The 24,407-nt window shown below is 50.0% G+C and overlaps 1 protein-coding gene across 1 annotated transcript in view; it reads right to left on the bottom strand.

Moving 5' to 3' along the window:
• TMED10 (transmembrane p24 trafficking protein 10) overlaps window positions 1-23,855 on the bottom strand; it is a 63,240-nt gene extending 39,385 nt beyond the window's left edge. Inside the window, exons 1-2 of the mRNA XM_033952397.1 lie at window positions 23,598-23,855; window positions 23,402-23,522 (exon numbers count right to left, since the gene is read on the bottom strand). Of these exons, the coding sequence (XP_033808288.1) occupies window positions 23,402-23,522; window positions 23,598-23,840 (364 nt within the window). The 5' untranslated portion in view covers window positions 23,841-23,855. The remainder of the gene's footprint in view (window positions 1-23,401; window positions 23,523-23,597) is intronic.
• Window positions 23,856-24,407: the final 552 nt, after the last annotated feature.

Raw genomic sequence — 24,407 nt, 5'->3', positions numbered from 1 at the left:
AACCCAGACGACCCCCAACTCAAGAAGCTACAAATCAGCACCCCCCCCAAGAAGCGCAGAGTGGTTGTCATTGGGGACTCTATGCTGCGGGGAACTGAGGGACCGGTATGCAGACCAGATCTACAAGCAAGAGAGGTCTGCTGTCTACCAGGAGCCAGGATCCAGGATGTGACTACCTGCATAGGAAAATTAATCAAGCCTCAAGACCACTACCCAATGCTCCTCATTCACATTGGGACAAACGACACCGCCAGGAACCCACCGGAGAAGATACAGGAAGACTTTAGAGCCTTAGGTGAGAAGCTGAAGCAACTGGAAGTACAGGTGGTCTTTGGCTTCCTGGACCACGGAGAGGTACTTCAGGGACTGCAGGGACCAGATGGGATTCACCTAACCAGAAGAGGGAAGAACGTCCTGGGACGACGCCTGGCTCACCTGCTTTAAACAAAATGAGCTGGGGGAGGGGACCCACTCTCACACCAATAGGGTAAATAACTTCATCTTAGAACCTGAGGTAAGTAATTGCGCGAATACTAAAAGGGAAAGAGGTAATACCAAAGGAAACAATGGCTTGATCGAGGAAGACAAATTATCTCCCGTCAATACAGAGAGAGGCGGAGCAAGAGACAGAAACTTAGTATCTGAGGTAAGTAATCGAGTCGGTAAATTGGGGGACAGTGGGAGTGACAGAGACTCCATCTTGGAGACAGAGGTAAGGAATCACGTGGACACTGAAGGAGACAAAGGCAATAGAAAGGGCAACAAAGACAAGATTGAAGGGGACAAACTATCTCAGAGAACACTCCATGCAAAAAGAAAGAATGGACAGCCATGTATGCTAATTCCCATAGCTTGGGCAACAAAATACTGGAACTGGAAACAGAAATGAGAAATGCTGACCTTGATGTAGTGGCGATATCAGAAACATGGTTCTCGGAGTCCCACGGTTGGGATACGGTCATACCAGGATATAACTTACTCTGTTGCGACAGAGAAGGCAAATCAGGAGGAGGGGTAGCTCTGTACATTAGAGAAGACATCAACGTTACTAAAATTACAGACATCAAGTATACCGGAGAATCCCTCTGGGTAAACCTTGCCAGGGGCAATAACAAATGCCTGTATCTTGGTGTTGTATACAGATCACCAAGACAAAAGGAGGATGCAGACGACAAACTAATAGAAGACATTGAGACCATCACACTGCATGGAGATACAGTGCTGATAGGAGATTTCAATATGCCCGATGTGGACTGGAACAAACCTTCCGCTACAACCAGCGGAAGCAAGAGGATACTAGCCTCCATGCGAGGAGCATGCCTCAAGCAGTTGGTATTAGAACCCACTAGGGATCAGGCAATCCTGGACCTGTTACTCACCAACGGAGACAGTGTCACAGAGGTATCATTGGGAGAAACCTTGGCCTCCAGCGACCACAACATGGTGTGGTTCCACCTCAAGAAAGGAACCACTAGTTCAAACACATCGACTAAGGTCTTAAATTTTAAAGGTACTAACTTTCAGGACATGAGGGACTATGTCTACGAAGTGCTGCAAAATCAAAGCATGACGGCAATAAGAACATAAGAAGCGCCATCTCCGGATCAGACCTTCGGTCCATCAAGTCCAGTGATCCGCACACGCGGAGGCCCTGCCCGGTGTATACCAGGCATAATTTTAGTCACTCATATCCCTCTATGCCTCTCATAAGGAAATGTGCATCCAGTTTGCTTTTCAATCCTAGGACCGTCGATTCCACAATAACCTCCTCCCGGGAGGGCATTCCAGGTTTCAACCACTCTCTGCGTGAAGCAGAATTTCCTGATATTTGTCCTGAATCTGTCCCCCCTTAGCTTCATTCCATGTCCTCTTGTCCGTGTCTAGTTGGACAATGTAAAAGGGCATGAGGGACTATGTCTATGAAGTGCTGCAAAATCAAAACACAACGGCAATAAGAACATAAGAAGCGCCATCTCCGGATCAGACCTTCGGTCCATCAAGTCCGGTGATCCGCACATGCGGAGGCCCTGCCTGGTGTATACCAGGCGTAATTTTAGTCACCCATATCCCTCTATGCCTCATAAGGAGATGTGCATCCAGTTTGCTTTTGAATCCTAGGACCGTCGATTCCGCAATAACCTCCTCCGGGAGGGCATTCCAGGTGTCAACCACTCTGCGTGTAGCAGAATTTCCTGATATTTGTCCTGAACCTGTCCCCCCTTAGCTTCATTCCGTGTCCTCTTGTCAAGTTGGACAATGTAAATAATTTTTTCTGCTCTATTTTGTCGATTCCTTTCAATATTTTGAAGGTCTCGATCATAATAATAATAATAATAACAGCAGCTTATATACCGCAATACCGTGAAGTTCTATGCGGTTTACAAAGATTAAGCAAAGGTACAAATTGATTGACTTTAAGAGGGGAGGAAGAAAGAGGGTTAATAGGACAGGAAATCCATTTTTGAGAAGAGAGTGATCAATAGAACAAGTTAATCGCTATAGAGGGGAGAGAGAAGAGAGGATCAGTTGTCTAGATACTTTAGGAACAGGTGTGTTTTCAGACGTTTCCTAAATTCCTCATAAGTAGTGGGTGAAAACAATTGTTGTAGATCTTTACCCCATGATGCTGCTTGGTGCGAGAGAAGATGTTCATGGTGTTTTTTCAGTTTACAACCTCTCACTGGGGGGGGAAACGAAGTTGGAATGTGAGCTTCTCTTGTGTCTGTTGGCTGAGAAGACGAAAAGGACAGTTATATATTTAGGGGCAAGTCCGTGTAGTGCTTTGAAGCAGAAGCAGGCAAATTTAAACTTTACGCGCGCCTCCATTGGCAGCCAATGCAGCTGTCAGTAGTAGGGTGTCACATGGTCAAACTTCCTGAGCCCAAAGATCAGTTTGACCGCTGCATTTTGCATCAATTGTAAACGCTGCATGTTCTTTTGGGAAATTGCTAAATAGATCATATCCCCTCGTAGTCTCCTTTTCTCAAGGGAGAACAAACCCAGTCTCTTCAGTCGATCCTCGTATTCCAGTTTCTCCATACCCTTTACCAGCTTCGTTGCTCGTCTCTGCACCCTCTCCAGCAGTTCTATATCCTTGTTTAGGTTGGGAGACCAATGTTTATCATGCCCAACATTCTATTTGCTTTCTTTGCCGCCGCCACACATTGTGCTGATGGTTTCAGGGTCCTATCTATCAGTACACCCAGGTCCTTTTCTTGTTCGCTCTTACCCAGAGTTGCACCTGACATTCTATACTCGTATTCCTTATTCTTACTGCCTAAATGCATTACTTTGCATTTCTCCACGTTGAAATTCATCTGCCATTTCTCTGCCCATTTCTCTAACTGACTCAGAGACTATGGCTGGCTCTGAAATCTACACTGCAATAAGCAACCAACATATACATAAAAACCGTGAGTAAGCGACGCAGAAAAAATAAACGGGTGGCTGAGGAGATGGTGCGAAGAGGAGGGTTTTCACTCTTAGCCATCAGGTCCATGAGGGGCTGACCCCAACACTGCACTATCAACTGAAAGGCCACGTGGCTTAGACACCACTCTCCAGGATCTAGCACGTGATGACTAAGGAAGTCCGCTTGAACATTTTCCACCCCGGCAATGTGGGAGATGAAGATGTCCAGACCATGAGCAGAGCTGCCTCCTGGCCACCTGAGTGCTCTTGATGTCCCCCCTGACGATTGACATAGGCCACCGTCGTGGCATTGTCTGACAGAACCCTGACTGACTTGCCCATCAGGAGCGGAAGGCTAACAGCGCCAGACAGCTCTGGTCTCCAGAACAATGATCGACCAGGACGCCTCTTCCGTGGATCAGGTGCCCTGAGCTGAGTGACCTAAATACTGAGCTCCACAACCAAGGAGACTGGCATCCATGAGAAGCACCATCCACTGCAGTTGATCCAGACTCGTCCCTTGAACAAGAGAGGAGGTCTGGAGCCACCAACGGCGACTGCCCCGCAGAGGAACAGAGAAATCCAGACTGTGCCTCTGTGGCGACCACCTCTGAAGCAGAGCATACTGAAGAGGACACATGTGGGCCCGCGCCCACCTCACCATTTCTAGAGAAGCCACCACTGACCCCAAGACTTGGAGGAAATCCTGCACCCAAGGACACCGGGACCCCTTAAGTAGGCGAATATGAGATTGCAATTTGCTTACCCAGGCCTATGGGAAGAAGACCTTCTCCAAGGTGTCGAATAGAACCCCAAGGTACTCCTGACGCTGAGATGGGGCCACCCATCCCAGCGACTGCAGGAACTTCGCATGAATCAACCAGTCGTCCAGGTAGGGGTGCACCAGAATGCCCTCTGTCCACAAGGCTGCCACGACAACCACCATAACCTTGGTGAACGTAGAGGAGCAGTGGCCAGGCCAAAAGGAAGCGCACAGAACTGATAGTGCTGACCCAAGATCGCAAAGCGAAGGAAGCACTGATGAGGCCCAAATTGGAACATGCAAGTAGGCCTCCATCAGATCAAGAGAAGTCAGATACTCTCCCGGCTGAACCGCCTGAATGACAGACCGCAGCATCTCCATGTGAAAAGAGGGAATTTTGAGAGTTTTGTTGACCCCTTTTAAATCGAAGATGGGCCGAAAGGTCCCCTCCTTCTTGGGCACTACAAAGTAAATTGAGTATTTGCCGGTGCCACACTCATCAGGGGGTACTGAAACAACCGCTTTGAGATCTAGCAAGCGTTGAAGGGTCTGGCAAAAAGTCTGCGCCTTCCATACCGCCCGACATAGAGAAGCTAGAAAAAGATCTGGAAGAGCAGGCAAATTCCAGAGCATATCCATCCCGCACCACCTCCAGGACCCACTGTTCGGATGCGATTGCGGCCCATTTGGGGAAAAACTTGCGCAGACAGGCACACACCGGAACCAGAGAAGGCACCGGCAAGGAGTCATTGGGAAGGATGAGCAGAGGGGGAACCAGCAGAAGGACTGCAGCGCTGATAAAAACGACCCCAGGAAAATCCCAAAGCCAGAAAAGTAGCAGCCCAACAGCCAGGGCTGTAGCGGCGAATTCCTGCAGACGCTCCCGGGCAGTACCACTCCGAACCGCCAGGCAGGCACTGTCCTCAGGCAGACTGGGCACTTTAGAGTCCATCAGAGTCTGAACCAACTTATTCAAATCCTCTCCAAATAAAAAGGACCCCCGAAAGGGAAATTTAGTGAGTTTAGTTTTGGACACAGCATCCGCCGACCAAGCACGAAGCCACAAGGTACATCGGGCGGCCACTCCAAAAGCTATAGACTTGGCCGATGTCTGCACCAAGTCATAAAGGGCATCCAAGAGGAATGAAGCAGCCATCTCAATCTTTCCTACCTCCTGATCCACCAAGGACCAATCATCAGACACGCGATCCAGGACACCCTTGGCACACCAAAAAACGGCGCAAGCCACCAGCCCCCCACAAATAGCCGCCTGGATCCCCCAAGGCCGAGACCTCAAAATTCTGTTTAAGAATAGTCTCCAACTTACGTTCTTCAGAGTCCCGCAAGGCAGAACCGCCCTCAACAGGTACGGTATGCCACTTAGCAATCACCGAGACCACTGCGTCCACTACTGGCAACTTCAAGGTAGCCATATTCCCTTCCGGGATTGAATACAAACAAGCCATGGTGTGCGCCAACTGAAACAACGCTTCCAGCATATTCCACTGCACCAGGATGAGATCCTGAATATCCTGATGCATAGGAAAAGAGAGGAAAGCAGCGCAGATCCCCCTAGGATGATACCCCACACGCGGGGTCTCCGGTGGTGCCTCTTCGAAATGCAGCACTGAAGAGACCTGCTGAATCAGGTCTGGCAGCACATCCCTCTGAAATAGGTGCACCCACGGACGCTTTCTCGCCGGAAAACAGGAAACCAGACACTCCGCCACCAGCAGCAATCCCGAGAGGATCCTGGAACTCCTCAAAAGGGTCCAGGTCCTCACACAGGCTGACATGCTCCTCTGACCACAAATCCTCCTCCCAAGACACCCTGGGACACTTGGACGAGGAAGAGGGGATACCAAAGGCGTAGAGGGAAGCAAAGCCACAGGGGGTGTGGAGGTAACCCCCCCCCCCAAGAAACCCCCTGGGCACACGTGGGAACCCCAGCCACCTGAAAATAGGCTCTGTATAAAGCAAAAATTAAATCAGGAGGAAAAACCCCGGGGGTCCCATGGGACTCCCTGCCACAGCAGGGGATCCAGAAGAAACCTGCCTGTTTTTCCAATACAAGGGGAAGGTTACCTGAGGTTGCAGATAGAATGGAGGGGTGTCTGTATAAATGTCGAAGTTCCCACCAAAAACAACCTCTCCAAGGCCTGTAGCTGCTAGGAAGCCTGAAGTGTCCCTGCCGCTAAAGCAGGCAAGCCGGCATCAGCTGTTAAAGAAACAGCTGAGCGGGAGGCCCCAGCCGAACCAGCAGTAAGGGAATACTTTTTACCCTCACCATCGGCGGCTGAGGAAATCCCTCCGTAGGCAGAGAGGGAAGACCGGGCTTCCCCACTGCTCCCAGTCGACTCACGAGGCACTAGCGGCGGGGAACTCTGGACGCCTGCAGCTGCTGCCAACAGAGCTCCACTACCGCACTGGCCTGTACACAGCTTGCACAGGTCAGCCGCAAGTGCCTTGCGTCTGGAGCAGAATGAGCACTTTTTCCCCTGCAAAGTGCTCATTGCTCCACACATGACCTAGCTAAGAAAAAGTGCCAGTTAGTAGAAAAATACAGTAAAATACAGCAATTTTAAAGGGAAAGCAACCCTTCAGACCGGCACTACCGCAGGATTTTTTTTTTTTTTTAAATAACAGACTCCACTGGCTCTCAAAGCAGTATGCCATGCTTGAATTAGGGGCAAGACTTACTGCTGAGGTACTTCTAAAAAAAATGTTGGGGAGGTGGAGGAAAGGGGGGGAGGGGTGGGGTTCAACACCCCTGAAGTCGGACAGACCCCCCAAACAGGACCCACCCAAGCTCAATTTGGCACAAAAACGGGGGGACCAGGATCCCTAAACAAATTTCAACAGCCCTACCAAGGGAGATGGGTACAGCTCCTCACACCTGCTGAGACTGAAATAAGACTGATAGGAATAGGTGAAGGTACCTATTATGTACAATTCCACAGTTTTATTTCAGTCTCCTGCTGCTGGTCATGATGAGCTATTTACCCGCTTGTAAGATCCTATACCAGTCTGGAGAGTGCTAAAGAATAAGAATTTCTTAATATTATTGTGTGAAGGGTAAGTCCTCAATCAACACAGCAGCCTGGGGCACCAGCCCCTAGGCAAGCTGACACATTAGAACCCAGAAGGGTTTCAACTGTGCAATATCCCCGGACCTTACCCAAAGTGACAATGTGAATAAATAATGCACTACAAAACGTGCTAAGTGTAAAAATAAAAACAAGATGTCTGTAGTAGAGAATGACACGGGGAGCGATCCCCGCAGCGAACCACTGCGTGGCTGCGGTTTGGCTGCGGGTTATGGTGACCTCATTAGCAAATCGCCGCAGACGCGGGGACAAATCCTTTCACCGCCCGCAAAAACGGTGAATAGATTTGTCCCCGCAGGCCAATGTCCCCCCTTCTAGGAACCGCTATTTACCTGTGTTTCACCGTGCTCCTCATTTGTCAGATCAACCCTTCCTGCCAATAGAACCCGCCCCCCCCCCCCCCGACGATCGCCCTCAGCCCTTCATGCCGACAGAACCATCCCTCCCCAACGATCGCGGCAGGAGGGTACCCATCCCCTCCTGCCTACCCCAACAGCCCCCCCGACGATCGCAGCAGGAGGATATCCAACCCCTCCTGCCAGCTCCCCAACAGCCCCCCTATGATCACTGGTAGGAGGGTGCCCAACCCCTCCTGCCGGCACCCCCAACGGCCCCCTATATCGCCAATAGGAGGGTGCCCCCAACAAACCCCGCCATCCCGAAACACCACCCTTAGTCTTACTTTCCAAGTTGGACCGGACAGCTCCTCGCTCGTCTGGCCAGCAGGCCTGCCTCCGTCCAAATGAGGCGGGCCCGCCCCTCCCCTCCCCTGCCTATCCCACAGGATCCTAGGGCCTGATTGGCCCAAGCACCTAAGGCCCCTCCTATAGCGGGAGTGGCTTTAGGTGCCTAGACCAATCAGGCCCTAGGATCCTGTGGGTTGGGCAGGGTAGGGGCGGGCCCGCCTCATTTGGACGGAGGCAAGCCTGCTGGCCATACGTGTGAGGAGCCGTCCGGTCCAACTTGGAAAGTAAGACTAAGGGGGTTCCGGGGTGGGAGGGTTCGTTGGGGGGGGGGTCCAGCAGGAGGGGTTGGGTACCCTCCTGCCGGCGATCTTAGGGGAGGCCATTGGGAGGACCGGCAGGAGGGGTTGGGTACCCTTCTGCTGCGATTGTCGGGAGGGCCGTTGGGGGGGGTCTACAGGAGGGGTTGGGTGCCCTCCTGCCGTGATCGCTGGGGGGAGGGGAGACTTGCAGCCGTAGCCGCGGTCACTATGTTAATCACGGCAGGGAGATCTTTGCCGCGATTAGGTACAGCAGCCGCGTCTACTTACCATGTAGGCTAACATTGTAAGCATTTAAAGTACATGTCGTGTTTGTTTTTGCATTGCTAGCCCCAGGGGTGGTGGAAGATTAGTGATTGAAAAACTGTATGAAAAATAACTATTTTAAATTTAGTGATCAAAATGTGTCAGTTTTGAGAATTTATATTAATTAATTTTTTCTCTGCGTGTTTTGTTTTTGTATAGTTATTAACTAATATTTAACTAAGTTTTAAAGTTTTAAAGAATGTTTCCTTTATACGTAAATAAAGAAAAGTATATAAAATCGTACCCGTTTGAGGCTTTTATGTATGCAGCGGTGACGGTGACGGGGCGGTGAATGGGGTTGCAGTGGCGGTGACGGGGCGGTGAATGGGGTGGCAGTGGCGGTGACGGGGCGGTGAAGGGAATGGCGGTGACGGGGCGGTGCAGAGGATGGTGAGACGGGGACGGGGCGGTGACGGGGACCAATTTTTTCACCGTGTCATTCTCTAGTCTGTAGTCTCACTCCCAATCAGGAAGCAGGAAGTGTGGCTACTTCCCTCTAATACTAATCCCCCCATTTGGTAGCTGAACATCCGGTTCTTTTTCCCTATATGCATGACCTTGCATTTCCCTACATTGAAGTTCATCTGCCATTTATTCGCCCACTCCTCCAGTTTGTTTAGGTCCCTTTGTAGTTCCTCACACTCTTCGGCAGTTGTAACCCTGCTACAGAGTTTGGTGTCATCCGCAAATTTTATAACTTCACATTTCGTCCCTGTTTCCAGGTCATTAATAAATACATTGGTTAAGAGGCTGGAGGAGTTGTACAGTGAGAGATTAGAGAAACCGGGCCTCTTCTCCCTTGAAAAGAGGAGACATAGGGAACATGATAAAAACATTCAAGATAATGAAGGGAATAGACTTAGTAGATAGAGACAAATTGTTCACCCTCTCCAAGGTAGAGAGAACGAGAAGGCACTCTCTAAAGTTAAAAGAGGATCGATTCCATACAAACATAAGAAAGTTCTTCTTCACCCAGAGAGTGGTGGAAAACTGGAATGCTCTTCCAAAGGCTATTATAGGGGAAAACACCCTCCAGGGATTCCAAATAAAGTTAGACAAGTTCCTACTGAACCAGAGCATACGCAGGTAAAGCTAGTCTAAGGACACTGGTCTTTGACCAAAGGGCCACCGCATGAGCGGACTGCTGGGCACGATGGACCACTGGTCTGTTCCACCAGCAGAAATTCTTATGTTCTTATGTCAGGATACAATTCCATCGCAAGCACAAGTGATCAATAAAATGGACTTTGTCTTTCGTATGTCCAAATTGACTGCATTGAAGCATCATAGATTGGGCCTGCTCTTCCTGCAGTTGAAGCCATATATTGACTGGACTGCTCGGAGAGGTTGTTGATTATATTTTTTTGCACAGTTCTCTTGCTCTGCATCCAGGACCTGGGGGAGACAGGGGGTGGGGGGAGCTTCTAGTACCTTTTCTTGCACTTTGTTAGCCTTGCTTCAAAGAGTCATGTAACAACGGTTTGGTTTGTACTGGTTTATATTTGTATGTTTTAAAAATTTGTATGTTTAATAATAATAATAATGAAAAAAAAACCGCTGTCATGATTTAGTAAAAAAAAGGGGGATATATTTGTCTATTTTTGTATAGTTGTTACAGAGGTGACATTGCATTTTTTAAAGTCATCTGCCTTGACCTCTTTGAAAAAAACCCCAAATATAAATGATAATTAACATTTTCTCTGCATACTAATAATAATAATAACTTTATTTTGTATACCGCCATACCCAGAGAGTTCTAGGCGGTTCACAGCAATTAAATTAAGATTACAGACATAGTAGAACATTGGAGTTAACCATTTTAGGAATATACATGTCATTGTAGTTGACAGGAATTTGCAAGAATGTACAGTAGGGAAAGTGCGGTCATTGAGTTAAATTGGTTAGGTGGGTACAATAAGAGGGGAAGATGGAGGTTCTCGTGAGTTGGTGGGAGTTAAAGGAGTGAGATGGTGTTAGGGGTTCTGTCCTTGGAATAAGTGAGTTTTGAGTTTTTTTCTGAAGTCAAGGTAGGTAGGGGCGTCAAGTACAATTTGGGATAGCCATGAGTTTAGTTTGGCTGCCTGGAAGGAGAAGGTTTTGTTAAGGAACCTTTTGAGGTGGCATAATTTTAGGGGGGGGGGGAAGGCGAACAAATAAGTTCTGCGTTCAAATTCAAACGTTCTATTTATAGTTGTGATTTAGCTTGAAGTGCGGGTTGAGGTAGCTTGGGGATAGATCAAATACAGTTTTGTAGCAGAGGCATGCGAACTTGAAAAGGACTCTGGATTCGAATAGCAGCCAGTGAAGTTTATGGTAGAAAGGGATGATGTGTTCCCATTTGTTTAAGCCAAATATAAGGCGGACGGCGGTGTTCTGAATCAGTTTTAGTCTCCTGGTGGTTTTTTTCATGGAGCCTAGATAGATGATGTTGCAATAATCCAGGATGCTGAGAATTGAGGTTTGTACTAACAGGCGGAATGAGTTGTCGTCAAAGTATTTTTTTATGGTGCGGAGTTTCCAGAGCATCGAGAAGCTTTTCCTGACGGTAAGGTCAGTGTGTTTCTCAAGGGACAGGTGTTTGTCTAGGGTGACTCCCAGTATTTTTAGGGTTTGTTCTAGGGGGAACTCCGATCCATTCACTTGAATTGAGGTATCTTTGATTTTGTCGTTGGGGGTAGCCAGGAAGAATTTAGTTTTGTCAGAGTTTAGTTTTAATCTATAGGATAGCATCCAGAGTTCTATCTGCCTGAGTATGTGTGATAGAGAGTTAAGCACCTCTAGAGTGAGACTGGTTAGTGGGATGACTATAGTGATGTCATCTGCGTAAATGAAGAATTTGAGCTTGAGGCTGTGCAGGAGGTTACCTAGGGAGACGAGATAGACGTTGAACAGGGTGGGGGATAGGGGTAAGCCCTGGGGAACCCCACAGGAATTGTCCCAGCTGTGGGAGAAAGAGTCGTTCTTGATCACCTTGTAAGATCTATTTCTTAGGAACCCGTGGAACCAATTGAGAACCTGGCCAGAGATGCCGATGTGTGCGAGGCAGTCTAGGAGAATGGTGTGGTCGACTAGGTCAAAGGCACTGCTTAGGTCAAGTTGCAAGATCAGGGCACTGGAACCTTGGCTGAAGAGTGAGTGCAGGTGATCGAGTAGAGAGGCTATGATGGTTTCGGTGCTATGGCCAGAACGAAAGCCCGATTGGTTGCCGTGTAAGATGTCAAATTTGTACAAATATGTGGTGAGTTCTGCATTTACCGCCCCTTCTGTTATTTTGGTGACTAGCAGGATGCTGGCGATAGGTCTGTAATTAGACGGGAGGTTGGGAGGTTCTTTTGAGTTTTTTATAATTGGAGTTATCAGGATGTGGCCTTGCTCTGCTGGGAAATTTCCTGCAGAAAGTAAGGAGTTGATCCATGTCAACATGTTGGCTTTGAAGTGGATTGGGGCAGTTTTCATGACATTTGGGGGGCAAGTGTCCAGTCTGCAGTAGGAGTTATTATATTTGTTGTAGTATTTGTTAAAGGATTGCCAGTCAATGGTTGTGAAGTGGTTCCAACTAAGGTCAGTTCTGGACCCTAGGTCTGGATTGGATATGTTTGTGTCATGGAGGATTGGGAAGTGCTCGTGGGGATTGGCGGGGGCAGTTATTGACGATCTTAATTTCTGTATCTTGGAGTTGAAGAAGTCTGCTAAGGTGCTAGCTGATAAAGCACAGTTACTTACCATAACAGGTGTTATCCAGGGACAGCAGGCAGATATTCTTAACGCATGGGTGACGTCACCGACGGAGCCCCGGTACAGACCTTTTTAACTAGAAAGTTCTAGTTGGCCGCACCGCGCATGGGCGAGTGCCTTCCCGCCCGACGGAGGAGAGCGTGGTCCCCAGTTAAGATAAGCCAGCTAAGAAGCCAACCCGTGGAGGAGGGTGGGACGTAAGAATATCTGCCTGCTGTCCCTGGATAACACCTGTTATGGTAAGTAACTGTGCTTTATCCCAGGACAAGCAGGCAGCATATTCTTAACGCATGGGTGACCTCCAAGCTAACAGAGTGGGAGGAGGGATGGTTGGCCATTAGGAAAATAAATTTTGTAACACAGATTGGCCGAAGTGTCCATCCCGTCTGGAGAAGGCATCCAGACAGTAGTGAGTAGTGAACGTGTGAACTGAGGACCAAGTGGCAGCCTTGCAGATTTCCTCGATGGGCGTGGAACGGAGGAAAGCCACAGAAGCAGCCATAGCTCTGACCCTGTGGGCCGTGACAGCACCTTCCAGTGAGAGACCGGCCCGAGCATAACAGAACGCAATACAGGCAGCAAGCCAGTTGGAAAGCGTCCGTTTAGAGACAGGACGACCTGGACGGTTAGTATCGAAGGTCAGAAAGAGCTGAGGGGACGAGCGGTGAGCCCTGGTACGGTCAAGGTAGTATGCAAGGGCACGCTTACAATCCAGCGTGTGCAACGCCTGTTCCCCAGGATGAGAATGGGGTTTAGGGAAAAAGACAGGCAACACAATGGACTGGTTGAGGTGAAAAGCCGAGACCACCTTGGGAAGGAATTTAGGATGGGTACGCAGAACCACCTTGTCATGGTGAAAAACAGTGAACGGTGGATCGGCGACCAGTGCGTGCATCTCACTAACCCTCCTGGCAGAGGTGATGGCAATGAGGAAAAGCACCTTTCATGTGAGAAGTTTGAGCGAAGTTGTGGCAAGAGGCTCAAAAGGGGGTTTCATGAGGGCTGATAAAACCACATTCAGGTCCCAGACGACAGGAGGAGGCTTCAGAGGTGGTTTGACATTGAAGAGGCCTCTCATGAACCGGGAAACCAGTGGATGAGCCGTAAGAGGTTTTCCGAGGATAGGCTCATGAAACGCAGTGATGGCACTGAGGTGGACTCTGATTGAGGTAGACTTGAGGCCAGCGTCGGACAGAGAGAGCAAATAGTCCAGTACAGGTTCCACCGCTAATGAGGTGGGATCGTGATGATGCAGTAGACACCAAGAGGAGAACCTGGTCCACTTCTGATGGTAACATTGGAGGGTGGCCGGTTTCCTGGAGGCATCCAAAATGCGACGGACAGGCTGAGACAGATTCTCTGGAGAGGTCAGCCCGAGAGAAACCAAGCTGTCAGGTGGAGCGAGGACAGGTTGGGATGTAGTAGAGACTGATGCTGCTGTGTAAGTAGAGTAGGAAACACAGGAAGAGGAATGGGCTCCCTGGAGTTGAGCTGGAGCAGGAGGGAGAACCAGTGTTAGCGAGGCCACCGAGGAGCGATGAGAATCATGGTGGCTCTGTCCCTGCGGAGTTTGAATAACGTCCGCAACATCAGAGGCAGTGGAGGAAAGGCATAGAGGAACCGATCCGTCCAGTCGAGCAGGAATGCATCTGGGGCCAGACGATGAGGAGAGTAGAGTCTGGAGCAGAACTGGGGCAGCTGATGGTTGTGAGGAGCTGCAAAGAGGTCCACCTGAGGAGTGCCCCAGAGAGTGAAGATGGAGTGGAGTGTGGGAGGATCCAAGGTCCACTCGTGAGGTTGAAGGATGCAGCTGAGATTGTCGGCCAGGAGTTCTGTTCGCCCTGGATATAGACGGCCTTGAGGAAGAGACTGCGGGCTGTGGCCCAGGTCCAGATGCGGATGGCCTCCTGACAGAGGAGGGGAGATCCGGTGCCGCCTTGCTTGTTTATGTAATACATGGCGACTTGGTTGTCTGTGCACAGGAGAAGAACCTGAGGGTAGAGAAGGTGCTGGAAGGCCTTGAGAGCATAGAACATGGCTCTCAGTTCCAGGAAATTGATGTGATGTAGGCGCTCCTGAGGGGTCCAGAGACCCTGGGTGCGCAGATCTCCCAGGTGAGCTCCCCACGCATAGGGGGAGGCATCCGTGGTGATGATCCTGGAGTGAGGGGGCAGATTAAAGAGGAGACCTGGAAAGATTTGAGGAGGTCAACCACCATTGAAGAGATTGCTGAAGAGACGATGTCACAGAGATGGGATGAGAAAGAGGATCTGTGGTCTGTGACCATTGGTTGGCCAGAGTCCATTGAGGTGTCCGGAGGTGGAGTCGTGCCAGAGGAAGCACATGGACCGTCGAGGCCATGTGGCCCAGGAGGATCATCATATGCCGAGCTGGAATAGAGCGACAAAGGAGCACCTGACGGCAGAGATGGAGCAGGGTCCGTTGGCGGTCGGAGGGAAGAAACGCCCTCATCAGAGTGGTGTCGAGAACTGCTCCAATGAACTGAAGTCGCTGTGTGGGAAGCAGATGCGACTTGGGGTAGTTGATCTCGAATCCCAGGAGATGGAGGAAAGAGATGGTGTGTTGAGTGTCTTGTAGCACAAGCTGAGACGTAGGTGCTTTCACCAACCAATCGTCCAAGTAGGTTGTGAGACCTGAGGAAGGCCGCCACCACAATAAGGCACTTGGTGAACACCCTGAGCGATGATGCGAGGCCAAAGGGTAGCACTTTGTACTGATAGTGGCGGTGCTGTACCTGAAATCGGAGGTAGCGACGTGAAGTCAGATGGATTGGAATGTGAGTGTAGGCCTCTTTGAGGTCTAGGGAACATAGCCAGTCGTATTGAGAGAGAAGGGGTAAAGCGTGGCCAGGGAGAGCATCCTGAACTTTTCCTTGACCAGACACTTGTTGAGGTCCCTGAGATCGAGGATGGGACGGAGGTCTCCCGTCTTTTTGGGTACCAGGAAGTAGCGGGAGTAGAATCCCTGACCCCTTTAGTCTGGGGGAACTTCTTCGATGGCATTGAGAAGAAGGAGGGATTGGATCTCCCTCAGGAGGAGTGGAGTTTGGGAGGAATGAGAAGCAGACTCTACGGGAGGATTGTCTGGTGGAAGAGTCTGGAAGTTGAGGGAGTAGCCGTGGCGGATGATGTTGAGTACCCACTGGTCTGATGTGATGACCTCCCAACGGTTGAGAAAAATTGTGAGGCGGCCTCCGATAGGTTGAGGAAGAGGCACCGAGGATTGGAGACTGGCTATACTCTGGAGAAAAGAGTCAAAAGGGCTGAGATGGTTTTGACTGTGGGAGAGGCTTGGCTGGTTGGTGAGACTGTGAACGTGCTTGAGATTGGTGCTGCTGACGAGGTCGGCGAGGCTGTTGATGCTGAGGCGGGTTGAGGGGTCTGGCTGAAAACCTGCGTTGGTAGGAAGACTGCTGTTTGTAGGGGCGAGCAGGTGGAGTCTTCTTTTTGGGTTTGATCAGGGTATCCCACCTGGTCTCGTGTGCCGAGAGTTTCTGGGTAGTTGAGTCCAGGGACTCCCCAAAGAGTTCATCACCAAGACAAGGTGCATTGGCTAGGCGGTCCTGGTGATTGATATCAAGGTCAGAAACCCTCAGCCAGGCCAAGCGCCTCATGGCGACAGCCATGGCATAGGCTCGAGAGGTCAGTTCAAAAGAGTCATAAATGGATCTCACCATAAATTTCCGGAGTTGGAGTAAGCTGGAAATTTGCTGTTGAAAAATCGGGATCTTACGCTCAGGGATGTACTTTTGGATGGAGGAGAGTTGTTGCACCAAATGCTTCAGATAGGAGAAGTGGAAGGTGTAATTATTAGCTCTGTTGGCAAGCATGGAATTTTGATAAAGGCGCTTGCCAAATTTATCCATCGTTCTGCCTTCTCTGCCAGGAGGTGTGGAGGCATAGACACTTGAACCCTGGGTTTTCTTTAAGGTGGACTCCACAAGAAGGGATTCATGGGGCAGTTGAGGTTTATCAAACCCCGGGATAGGAATGACCCTGTACAAACTATCCAGTTTTCGAGGGGCACCCGGTACCGTGAGGGGGTTTTCCCAATTCTTGTAAAAGTTTCCCGTAAGATGTCATGTACGGGTAACTTTAAAAATTCCTTGGGAGGTTGTTCGAAGTCCAGGGCGTCAAGGAAAGCCTGGGATTTCTTAGAGTCGGACTCTAAAGGGATAGATAGAGCTGCCGACATTTCCCTTAGAAATTTTGTGAACGAGGACTGTTCAGGTTTGGAATAGAGAGCTGCACGGGAACGGGGATGACGGGTCACGGGGATCCCGTGGGGACGCCCCCTAGGGTCGCGGGGATCCCGTGGGGACGCCTCCGAGGGTCGCGGGGTTCCTGCGGGGTTGGATCGCAGTGCACTCGAGCCGCGAGGGTAGTCTCCTTCTCCTTACCTGCCCTGTCGCAGCACACAGCCGAACGGAAATCTTCCCGATGTCAGCGCTGACGTCGGAGGGAGGGCTTAAGCAAAGCCCTCCCTTCCTCCGACGTCAGCGCTGACATCAGGAAGACTTCCGGTCGGCTGTGTGCGGCAGGGCAGGTAGGGAGAAGGCAATGGCGTACGAAAGAGGGGGGAGGGGGCGGTCCGCCCCGAAGAATGTGCACAGCCGGTCAGGTCCCCCGATCGACCGACAACAGGCCCGGCCGACAAATCTCCCTGCCCTGTAGCCGCGAATCTAAATTACCTCTTACAGCAGCTTCACTACTCCAGCTGCTGTAAGAAGGTAATTTAGATTCACGGCTACAGGACAGGGAGATTTGTCCGACCGGGCCTGTTCTGTTGTCGGTCCGGTGCAAAAGCGCCACAAAGGTGGAGGCAGGGAGGGAGGAAAGGTGGAGTGGAGAAGAAAAGACGCTTAAGGGGGGAGAAGGCCGCTGAAAGCACTGGGGAAGACAAAGGGGTGGAAAAGAACGCTGAAAGGACATGGGGTAAACGGGAGGAAGGGGGGGGAAGGACCCTGAAAGCACTGGGGAAGACAAAGGGATGGAGAATGCCACTGAAAGGACATGGGGAAAACAGGGGTGGAGAAGGCCGCTGAAAGGACATGGGGAAGACAGAGGGGGGAGAAGGCCGCTGAAAGGACATGGGGAAGGCAGAGGGGGGAGAAGGACACTGAAAGGAAATGGGGAAGAGGGAATGGGAAGAAGACGCTGGCAGGGAAGAAGACAGAGGTGCCAGACTATGGGGGGAGCGGAGGGAAAAAGATGGGTGCCAGACCAATTTGGGAGGGGGGGGAGAAAGGGAGAGGCACAGTAACAGAGCAAATGGAAGACACAGAGAGAAGAGAGGCAGTGGATGGAAGGAATTGAATGAGAACATGAAGAAAGCAGAAACCAGGCAATAAAGGTAGGAAAAAAATTCTTTTTTTTTTTTTTTTTTTTGCTTAAGGATAAAGTAGTATATTAGTTGTGTTGATAAAAATTTATAAACATTAGAGGTTCTGGTAGAAACCCGTTTACAAAGTATGTATTCTTCCCAATTAATATTTCCAAATTAATAAAGTCTTTTTGCTTATTTTTAAATGGGTTTCTACCAGAGCCTTTAATTCAGTAGCATAATTAAATGAAATAACTATTTCTGTAGTTTATAGGGACAGGCGGGGACGTAGGGGATTCCTTGCAGGGACGGGCGGGGACGGAGGGGATTCCTCGCGGGGACGGGTGGGGACGGAGGGATTCCTCGCGGGGACGGGTGGGAGTCTTCACAGGGACGGGTGGGGACGGGTGGGACTTTGGTGGGGACGGGTGGGATTTCTGTCCCCGCGCAACTCTCTAGTTTGGAACTGGTATCGACCATCGAGGGTTCCTCGTCTGTTGATGAAGCCTCATCATCGGTACCGGGTGGGGATTCTTCCCATAAGTCCGGGTCCCTGACGTCGGTGTGCACGGGGCGGGACGGTGGTGCGGACGGCTCAGTGTGGCGAGTCTTAGAGAGAGATTTGCCAGAGCGCATCGAGACGGTACCGGGGGAAGAAGACCGGTGCCGATCCTGGTCACGGGGGGACTGTTGTCGGTCTCGATGTCGGGGAGGGTCTGCATCAGAGCGGGGTTGCACCGGAGGATGAAGTGGTTCAGCCGCGAGTACCGGCATAGAGGTGTTCAACGGTACCGATGGTGTCGACACCGGTGGTATGGTGCGAGGCTCGGGCCGGTCCGGTACCGGAAGGAGCGGAGCCAATATTGCGGGCAACAAGTGCTGGAGTTGCTGTTGAAGTTGTTCCTGCAATTGACTATGGAGTATGGCCGCAATGCGGTCGTCCAGAGGAGGCACCGGTATCGCTTTTTTCTTTTTCGGTACCATAGGTGCCGCTCCATGGCCCGGCGATGAGGAGGCCGATGACGAGGCATTCACCGAGATCGGGGCGGAGCGTTTTCGGGGTCGGCGTGATGCTGGGAGGACCAGCGTCGCCGGTGTGGCAGGAGGGCGCTCAAGGGAAGTGGAAGGCTTCTTAGCCGGCTTACCTGGTGCCAGCGACCCAGAGGATGGATCAGGCGTCGTCGAAGTAGTCGGTGCCGACTTTTATGGTGCCGATGACGGCGCGGCCGATTCCATGGCAGACCCGGTACCGAACAGGATGTTCTGTTGGATCTGCCTATTTTTCAATGTACGCTTTTTAAGAGTAGCACAGCGGGTGCAGGTGTCAGCCCGATGCTCTGGACCCAGGCACTGTAGGCACCAATTGTGTGGGTCAGTGAGAGATATCGGGCGTGCACACCGCTGGCACTTCTTAAAGCCCGGCTGAGGGGGCATGAAGGGAAACACGGCCTCCGCAAAATCAAAACCGGAGGTCTGTATGGTGGCAACAGGCCCCGCCGGGGCCAGCCCGAAAAATAAGAGAAAATAAAGGGGTTTTTGGGGGTTTTTTTTACAAAAAAATAACGAAAAAGAAACCCGAAGGGAAAAAGAACAAAAAAGGAAGAGAATTTCGCAAGCGGGAAGGCAAAATCTGAAATTTCAACGGCCTTTGAAACACATGCGTCTTCTTCGCTCCGCGGAAACGAGAAAACTGGGGACCAAGCTCTCCTCCGTCGGGCGGGAAGGCACTCGCGCAAACGCGGTGCAGCCAACTAGAACTTTCTAGTTAAAAAGGTCCGTACCGGGGCTCCGTCAGTGATGTCATCCATGCGTTAAGAATATGCTGCCTGCTTGTCCTGGGATAATGTGGATTCCTCCCGGGTGTCAGTGAGTGTCTCAAGGTTGTAGAGGTCGTTTAGCAGATTGAAAAGGTTTCTGCTGTTGGTTGTAATGTTTCCAATTTTTTGGGCGTAGAAATTTTTTCGTTTATCCTTGGTGAGGTTTTTGTAGATTTTTACTTTTGATCTCCACACATCTCTGTGCTCATGGGTACCGGATTTAGTCCATAATTTTTCTCACTTTCTTAGGTCCCTCTTTAGCTGAAGTAGTTCAGAATCAAACCATCCCTCTAGATTTGTGGTTCTGATTCTGTGGATTTTTAAGGGGGCAATTTTGTTTAGAATGTTAGTGCTCTCTTTAGTCCAGAAGGGTATGAATTGGTCTGTTTCTGCATTCTGTTTTGTGATATTCTCGTAGTGGAACCAGAAATCTGTCGGGTCAATCCTACCTCTGGAGGTGTGGGTTTTATTATTTCTTGTTTTATTGCTTTTGTTAGTTGTTTGCTGGCAGTTAATAGTGAAGTTACATAGTCTATGGTCAGACCATAGAGAATCTGACCAGTTATCTTCTTTCCAGTAGAATTTGAGGTTGGTTGGTTCTTTGGAGGAGAAAGTCAGCAGGTCTAACTGATGATCTTTTTGATGGGTTATGGTTGGGGATGGTATGAAGTAGCCTAATTGGGAGATAAGTAACCAAAAATCAGATATTTCTGGTTGGTCTGTTTGCTCTAGGTGAATGTTGATATCTCCACATAGTAAGTTGTATGGGCTTGCTAGTGAGTTGGTTATTAAGAATTCCGTGAAGTCCTCCATGGCTAGGTTCCATTTTTTTGGTGGGACATAAAACAGAATGGTTGTTAGAGAGGCTGCTAGGGGTTTAGAAGTTAGTGATATTGATAATATCTCTAAGTTGAGCGAGGATTCAGAGTTAAGAACGGCGCAATTTAAGTGGTCTCTGAAGATTATTGCTAGTCCTCCTCCCCTTACAGTGTGCTTTGTGTTTTTTAAAATACTTATTGTTGGTAGATCATTTTGACTTGGTCATTTTAAAAGTAGCTCACAAGCCAAAAAAGTGTGGGCACCCCTGACTTAGACTATAAGTGGTATATAAATACTATAAATAAATAATGTGTCTTCAGGGGCCTCTGCCCAGGCGGAAAGGGTTAGGACAGCTATTGTACAGCTATTGTACTTGGTGATTTGATCATTAGGCACGTAGATAGCTGGGTGGCTGGTGGGCGTAAGGATTGCATGGTCACTTGCCTGCCTAATGCGAAGGTGGAAGAGCTCACGCGTCACTTAAGATAGGATTTTAGATAGTGCTGGGGAGGAGCCAGCTGTCTTGGAACATGTAGGTAATAGAGATTCCCGATTCACTTTGGGTGAATCGATTCATTTTAAAAAAAAAACAAAAACAGACTCACCGATTCATTAGCGGTGGCACCAGCCCCCTTGCCGCTGATCTATTTTTAAAAAACCCGTCCGGGCGTTCCCTCTGGCGGATCCTTCCATCTAATGTAACTTCCTGTTTCGCAAAGGGAATGCTTGAATGGGCCTGTGTGCGCATATCGGCAGCAAGGTGAGCTCATATCTCCCTGGCTTCTCTTATTCTAAATTGAGTTTTGACTTTTATTTTTTTACTGGTTAGCTCTCTCAGCACACTCCTTCCCGAGCAGCGATAGCGAATGTGATTCACAGAGCTACCCTGCTGCTAGTCCGGGTGTCTTCTCTCCATTGCGGCCGCTGCAGCGGAAAAAGAAAGTTGTCACTGAGGGCGGGCTGCAGTGGAGAGAAGACGCCAGGAGCAGGGGCAGGAGAACTTTGAGGATCATTAGATTTGCTACCGCCACTGGCAACAAATTTTACAACAAAATAAAGGTAGATGTGGGGGAAGGAGATGGACTTTGGGGAGAGAGATGATGGAGAGATGGACTTGGGGGGATGGAGTGGGGGAATTGGACTTGGGGAGGGTGGCAAAATGGGAAGAGGGAGAGATGAACAATACAGAGATAACAGAGGGTGGATAGCCGAGGAATCCAATAGTTAAAGGCAGTCTGCTGACAGCAGAATTCATATCAAGCCACATCATTTAGCAATTCATAGGCTAAGGGCAATGTATTGCAAATTGTGTGCCTCCTGAGATTTCAGGTGTGCTGCGGCACACTGGGAAGGAGGAAAGATATGTCCTTTAGGCAATCAGCTGGCACCAGCGTCTCTTCTTCTCTCCGGCCCTCTTCCCTGCTGGCACCACCCCTATGTTATAGATTGGATGTTCCTATTTTTTACATATTGCCTTGGTTAAATAAAATATTTAAAAACTTAGAAGCTGTGTCCTTGAAAGAAGAAAGAAAAAAAGAAAAAAAAAAGGTCGATTCCACAGGGCAAATCGAATCAAAATATTTTTCCCTGAATTGGGCAGCACTAGTAGGTACCAATGATATAGGAAAATGTGGGAGGGAGATTCTCGAAGCAAAATTTAAGCTTTTAGGTAGAAAGCTGAAATCCAGATCCTCCAGGGTAGCATTTTCAGAAATGCTCCCAGTTCCAGGCACAGAATCCAAGAGGCAGGCAGAGCTCTGAAGTCTCAATGAGTAATTGAGGCGATGCTGCAGGGATGAGGTATTTAGATTTGTTATAACTGGGCATCCTTCTGGGAAAGGGGGATCTTATTCCAAAAGGATGGATTCCACCTTAACCGGGAAAGGAGAGATGTGGGGGAAATCTGACAGTCGCCCAGGAGCAGATGGTTTGGTGTGGAGTATCCTTGAAGGATACTATTGAAACAGGATATTTAGGGAGTTACAATAGACAGGTTTCAATAATGGTGAAAGCCAGGAGTGTTGAAGAGGAAGGCAGAGTAAAGGAATCAAATTACCCCTGTCATCTTCTCAGCAGCCTGTAGATACAAAGAAAAAAAACACACAGCCTCTTTTACAAAGCCGTGCTAGCGGCTGTGCTGCACTAATGGCCCTGAAGCCCATAGAGATTTAAATGGCTTCGGGGCCGTTGCCACGTGGCTTTGTAAAAGAGGCAGTAAGTGTCTTTATAATAAAGGAGAGTTAGAGTATATGAAGTAGAATCCTGATTAACTGATACTCAAGCAACCAGCATTCTTACCCAACAAGAAAAAAAAAAAAAAATTGTAGGGAAAAAAAAGATTATATATCATTCTCCCTTTCAGCTCGTGAAGCAGAAGTGGTCCTGAGCTGCGAACCCCCCTCCCTCCCTCCCTCCAGCCCCGAAGCAGAGGTCCTGAGCTGAGCTGCGAGCCACCTCCCTCAAGCAGTGAAGCATCAGCAGTGGCAGCAATCCTGAGCCATTAACTCCCCCCTATCTTCCTTACCCAAAACAGCAGTGGTAGCTGCTCAGCAGAGGCAGTGCTGGAAACAGGCTGCTCACAACCAGCCCTGGCTTTTTTCTATGTGACAGAGGAGGACCCTGCCAGGGCTGTGTCTTCTGACCGGTTGCTGCTGCTGTTTCAGCAAGTGAGGGGGTCCAGCAGGTTGCAGGGGAGGGGAGATGGACCTCTACTTTGGGGGGGGGGGAGAAAGAAAGTGACCGAAACCGAAGGGAGGAACCTACAAGTGGGGGTGGGAGGATGCTAGAAAAAGGAAGCGAGTGAAGTGGGGAGACAAAACTATTTTTTAGTTTAACTTTCAAGCCACCAGAAACTACTGTTATCCGGCACCCACCAATCCCCCTGGGTGCCGGATAACTGAGACTTTCCTGTAGCACTGAATGATGAGATGGATACAACAGGCATCTCAGAGACCTGGGGGAAGGAGGCCAATCAATGGGTACTATTCCGTCGGGATTTCACTCTGCCGACCCTGAAGGTAGGGCTGGGGAAGGAGTTCCAGCAAATCCTGGGCCCAGGGCTTATTTTCAAAGGGAGCCATGTTTGCTCCGCGCTTACCCGGCGGCATCTTGCTCTCGAAGCACGCCTCGAACACGTCGTAGTCCTCGGTGGTGAAGGCGAACTTGCCCTTCGAGGCGTCGTCCCTGGCGTACAGGATGTGGCCTGCCGAGTCCGTGACCTGCGCAAAGGAGGAGACGGTCAGCAGAGGCGCGGCCTAGGGCGCGAAAGGGCGCCTCACCGGGCTCAGGCTCACCCGCAGCTTGCTCCGGCCCGACGGCCGCTCGCTCAGCTCGTACTCGCCCGTCACCAGCACGTTCTTGTGGATTTCCTCGCGCAGACACTTGCGGCCGTTGGCGGGAAGATGGAACGAGATGGCCAGAGCCGAGCAGCACAGCTGCAACGACAGCAAACAGCCGCCCAGCGACATGGCAGCGCCTCGAAGCTCTCGCGCTCTGGCCCGGCTACTGCGCCTGCGCCAACGCCTGCGCCTGGCCATACCGCTGAAAGACGAGCACAGCATTTTTCATAGACTGCTCCTGCTCACAAGAGCTTACAACCTATAGGATTTGGGATGCAGAACCCAAGGTGAGAGAGTTAGGAGTCAAGACAGTCCTTGCTCGGAAGAGCTTACAATCTAACCTAGACAGACATGACATACAGGGTTGGGGATGCAGAACCCAAGGTGAGAGGAGTTAGGAATCAAAAGCACTCTCCAAGAGGTGGGCTGACATTTATAGACTGTCCCTGTTCAGAAGAGCTTACTATCTAACTTGGACAGATAGGATTTGGGATGCAGAACCCAAGGTGAGAGGGGTTAGGAGTCGAAAGCACTCTCCAAGAGGTGGGCTTTTAAATGGACCTTCAACACTGCCAGAGATGGAGCCCACCTTAGGGATTCAGGCAGCTTGGCGGTTGAAGAGAAGGGCACAGCTAAGAACATAAGAATAGCTTTACTGGGTCAGATCAATGGTCCATCAAGCCCAGTAGCCCATTCTCACAGTGGCCAATCCAGATTCCTAGTACCTGGCCAAAATCCAAACAGTAGCAACATTCCATGCTACCG

This window comes from Geotrypetes seraphini, chromosome 7 (assembly GCF_902459505.1).
Source record: "Geotrypetes seraphini chromosome 7, aGeoSer1.1, whole genome shotgun sequence".
Lineage (NCBI taxonomy): Eukaryota > Metazoa > Chordata > Amphibia > Gymnophiona > Dermophiidae > Geotrypetes > Geotrypetes seraphini.
This window is presented reverse-complemented; position numbering and strand designations above follow the sequence as displayed.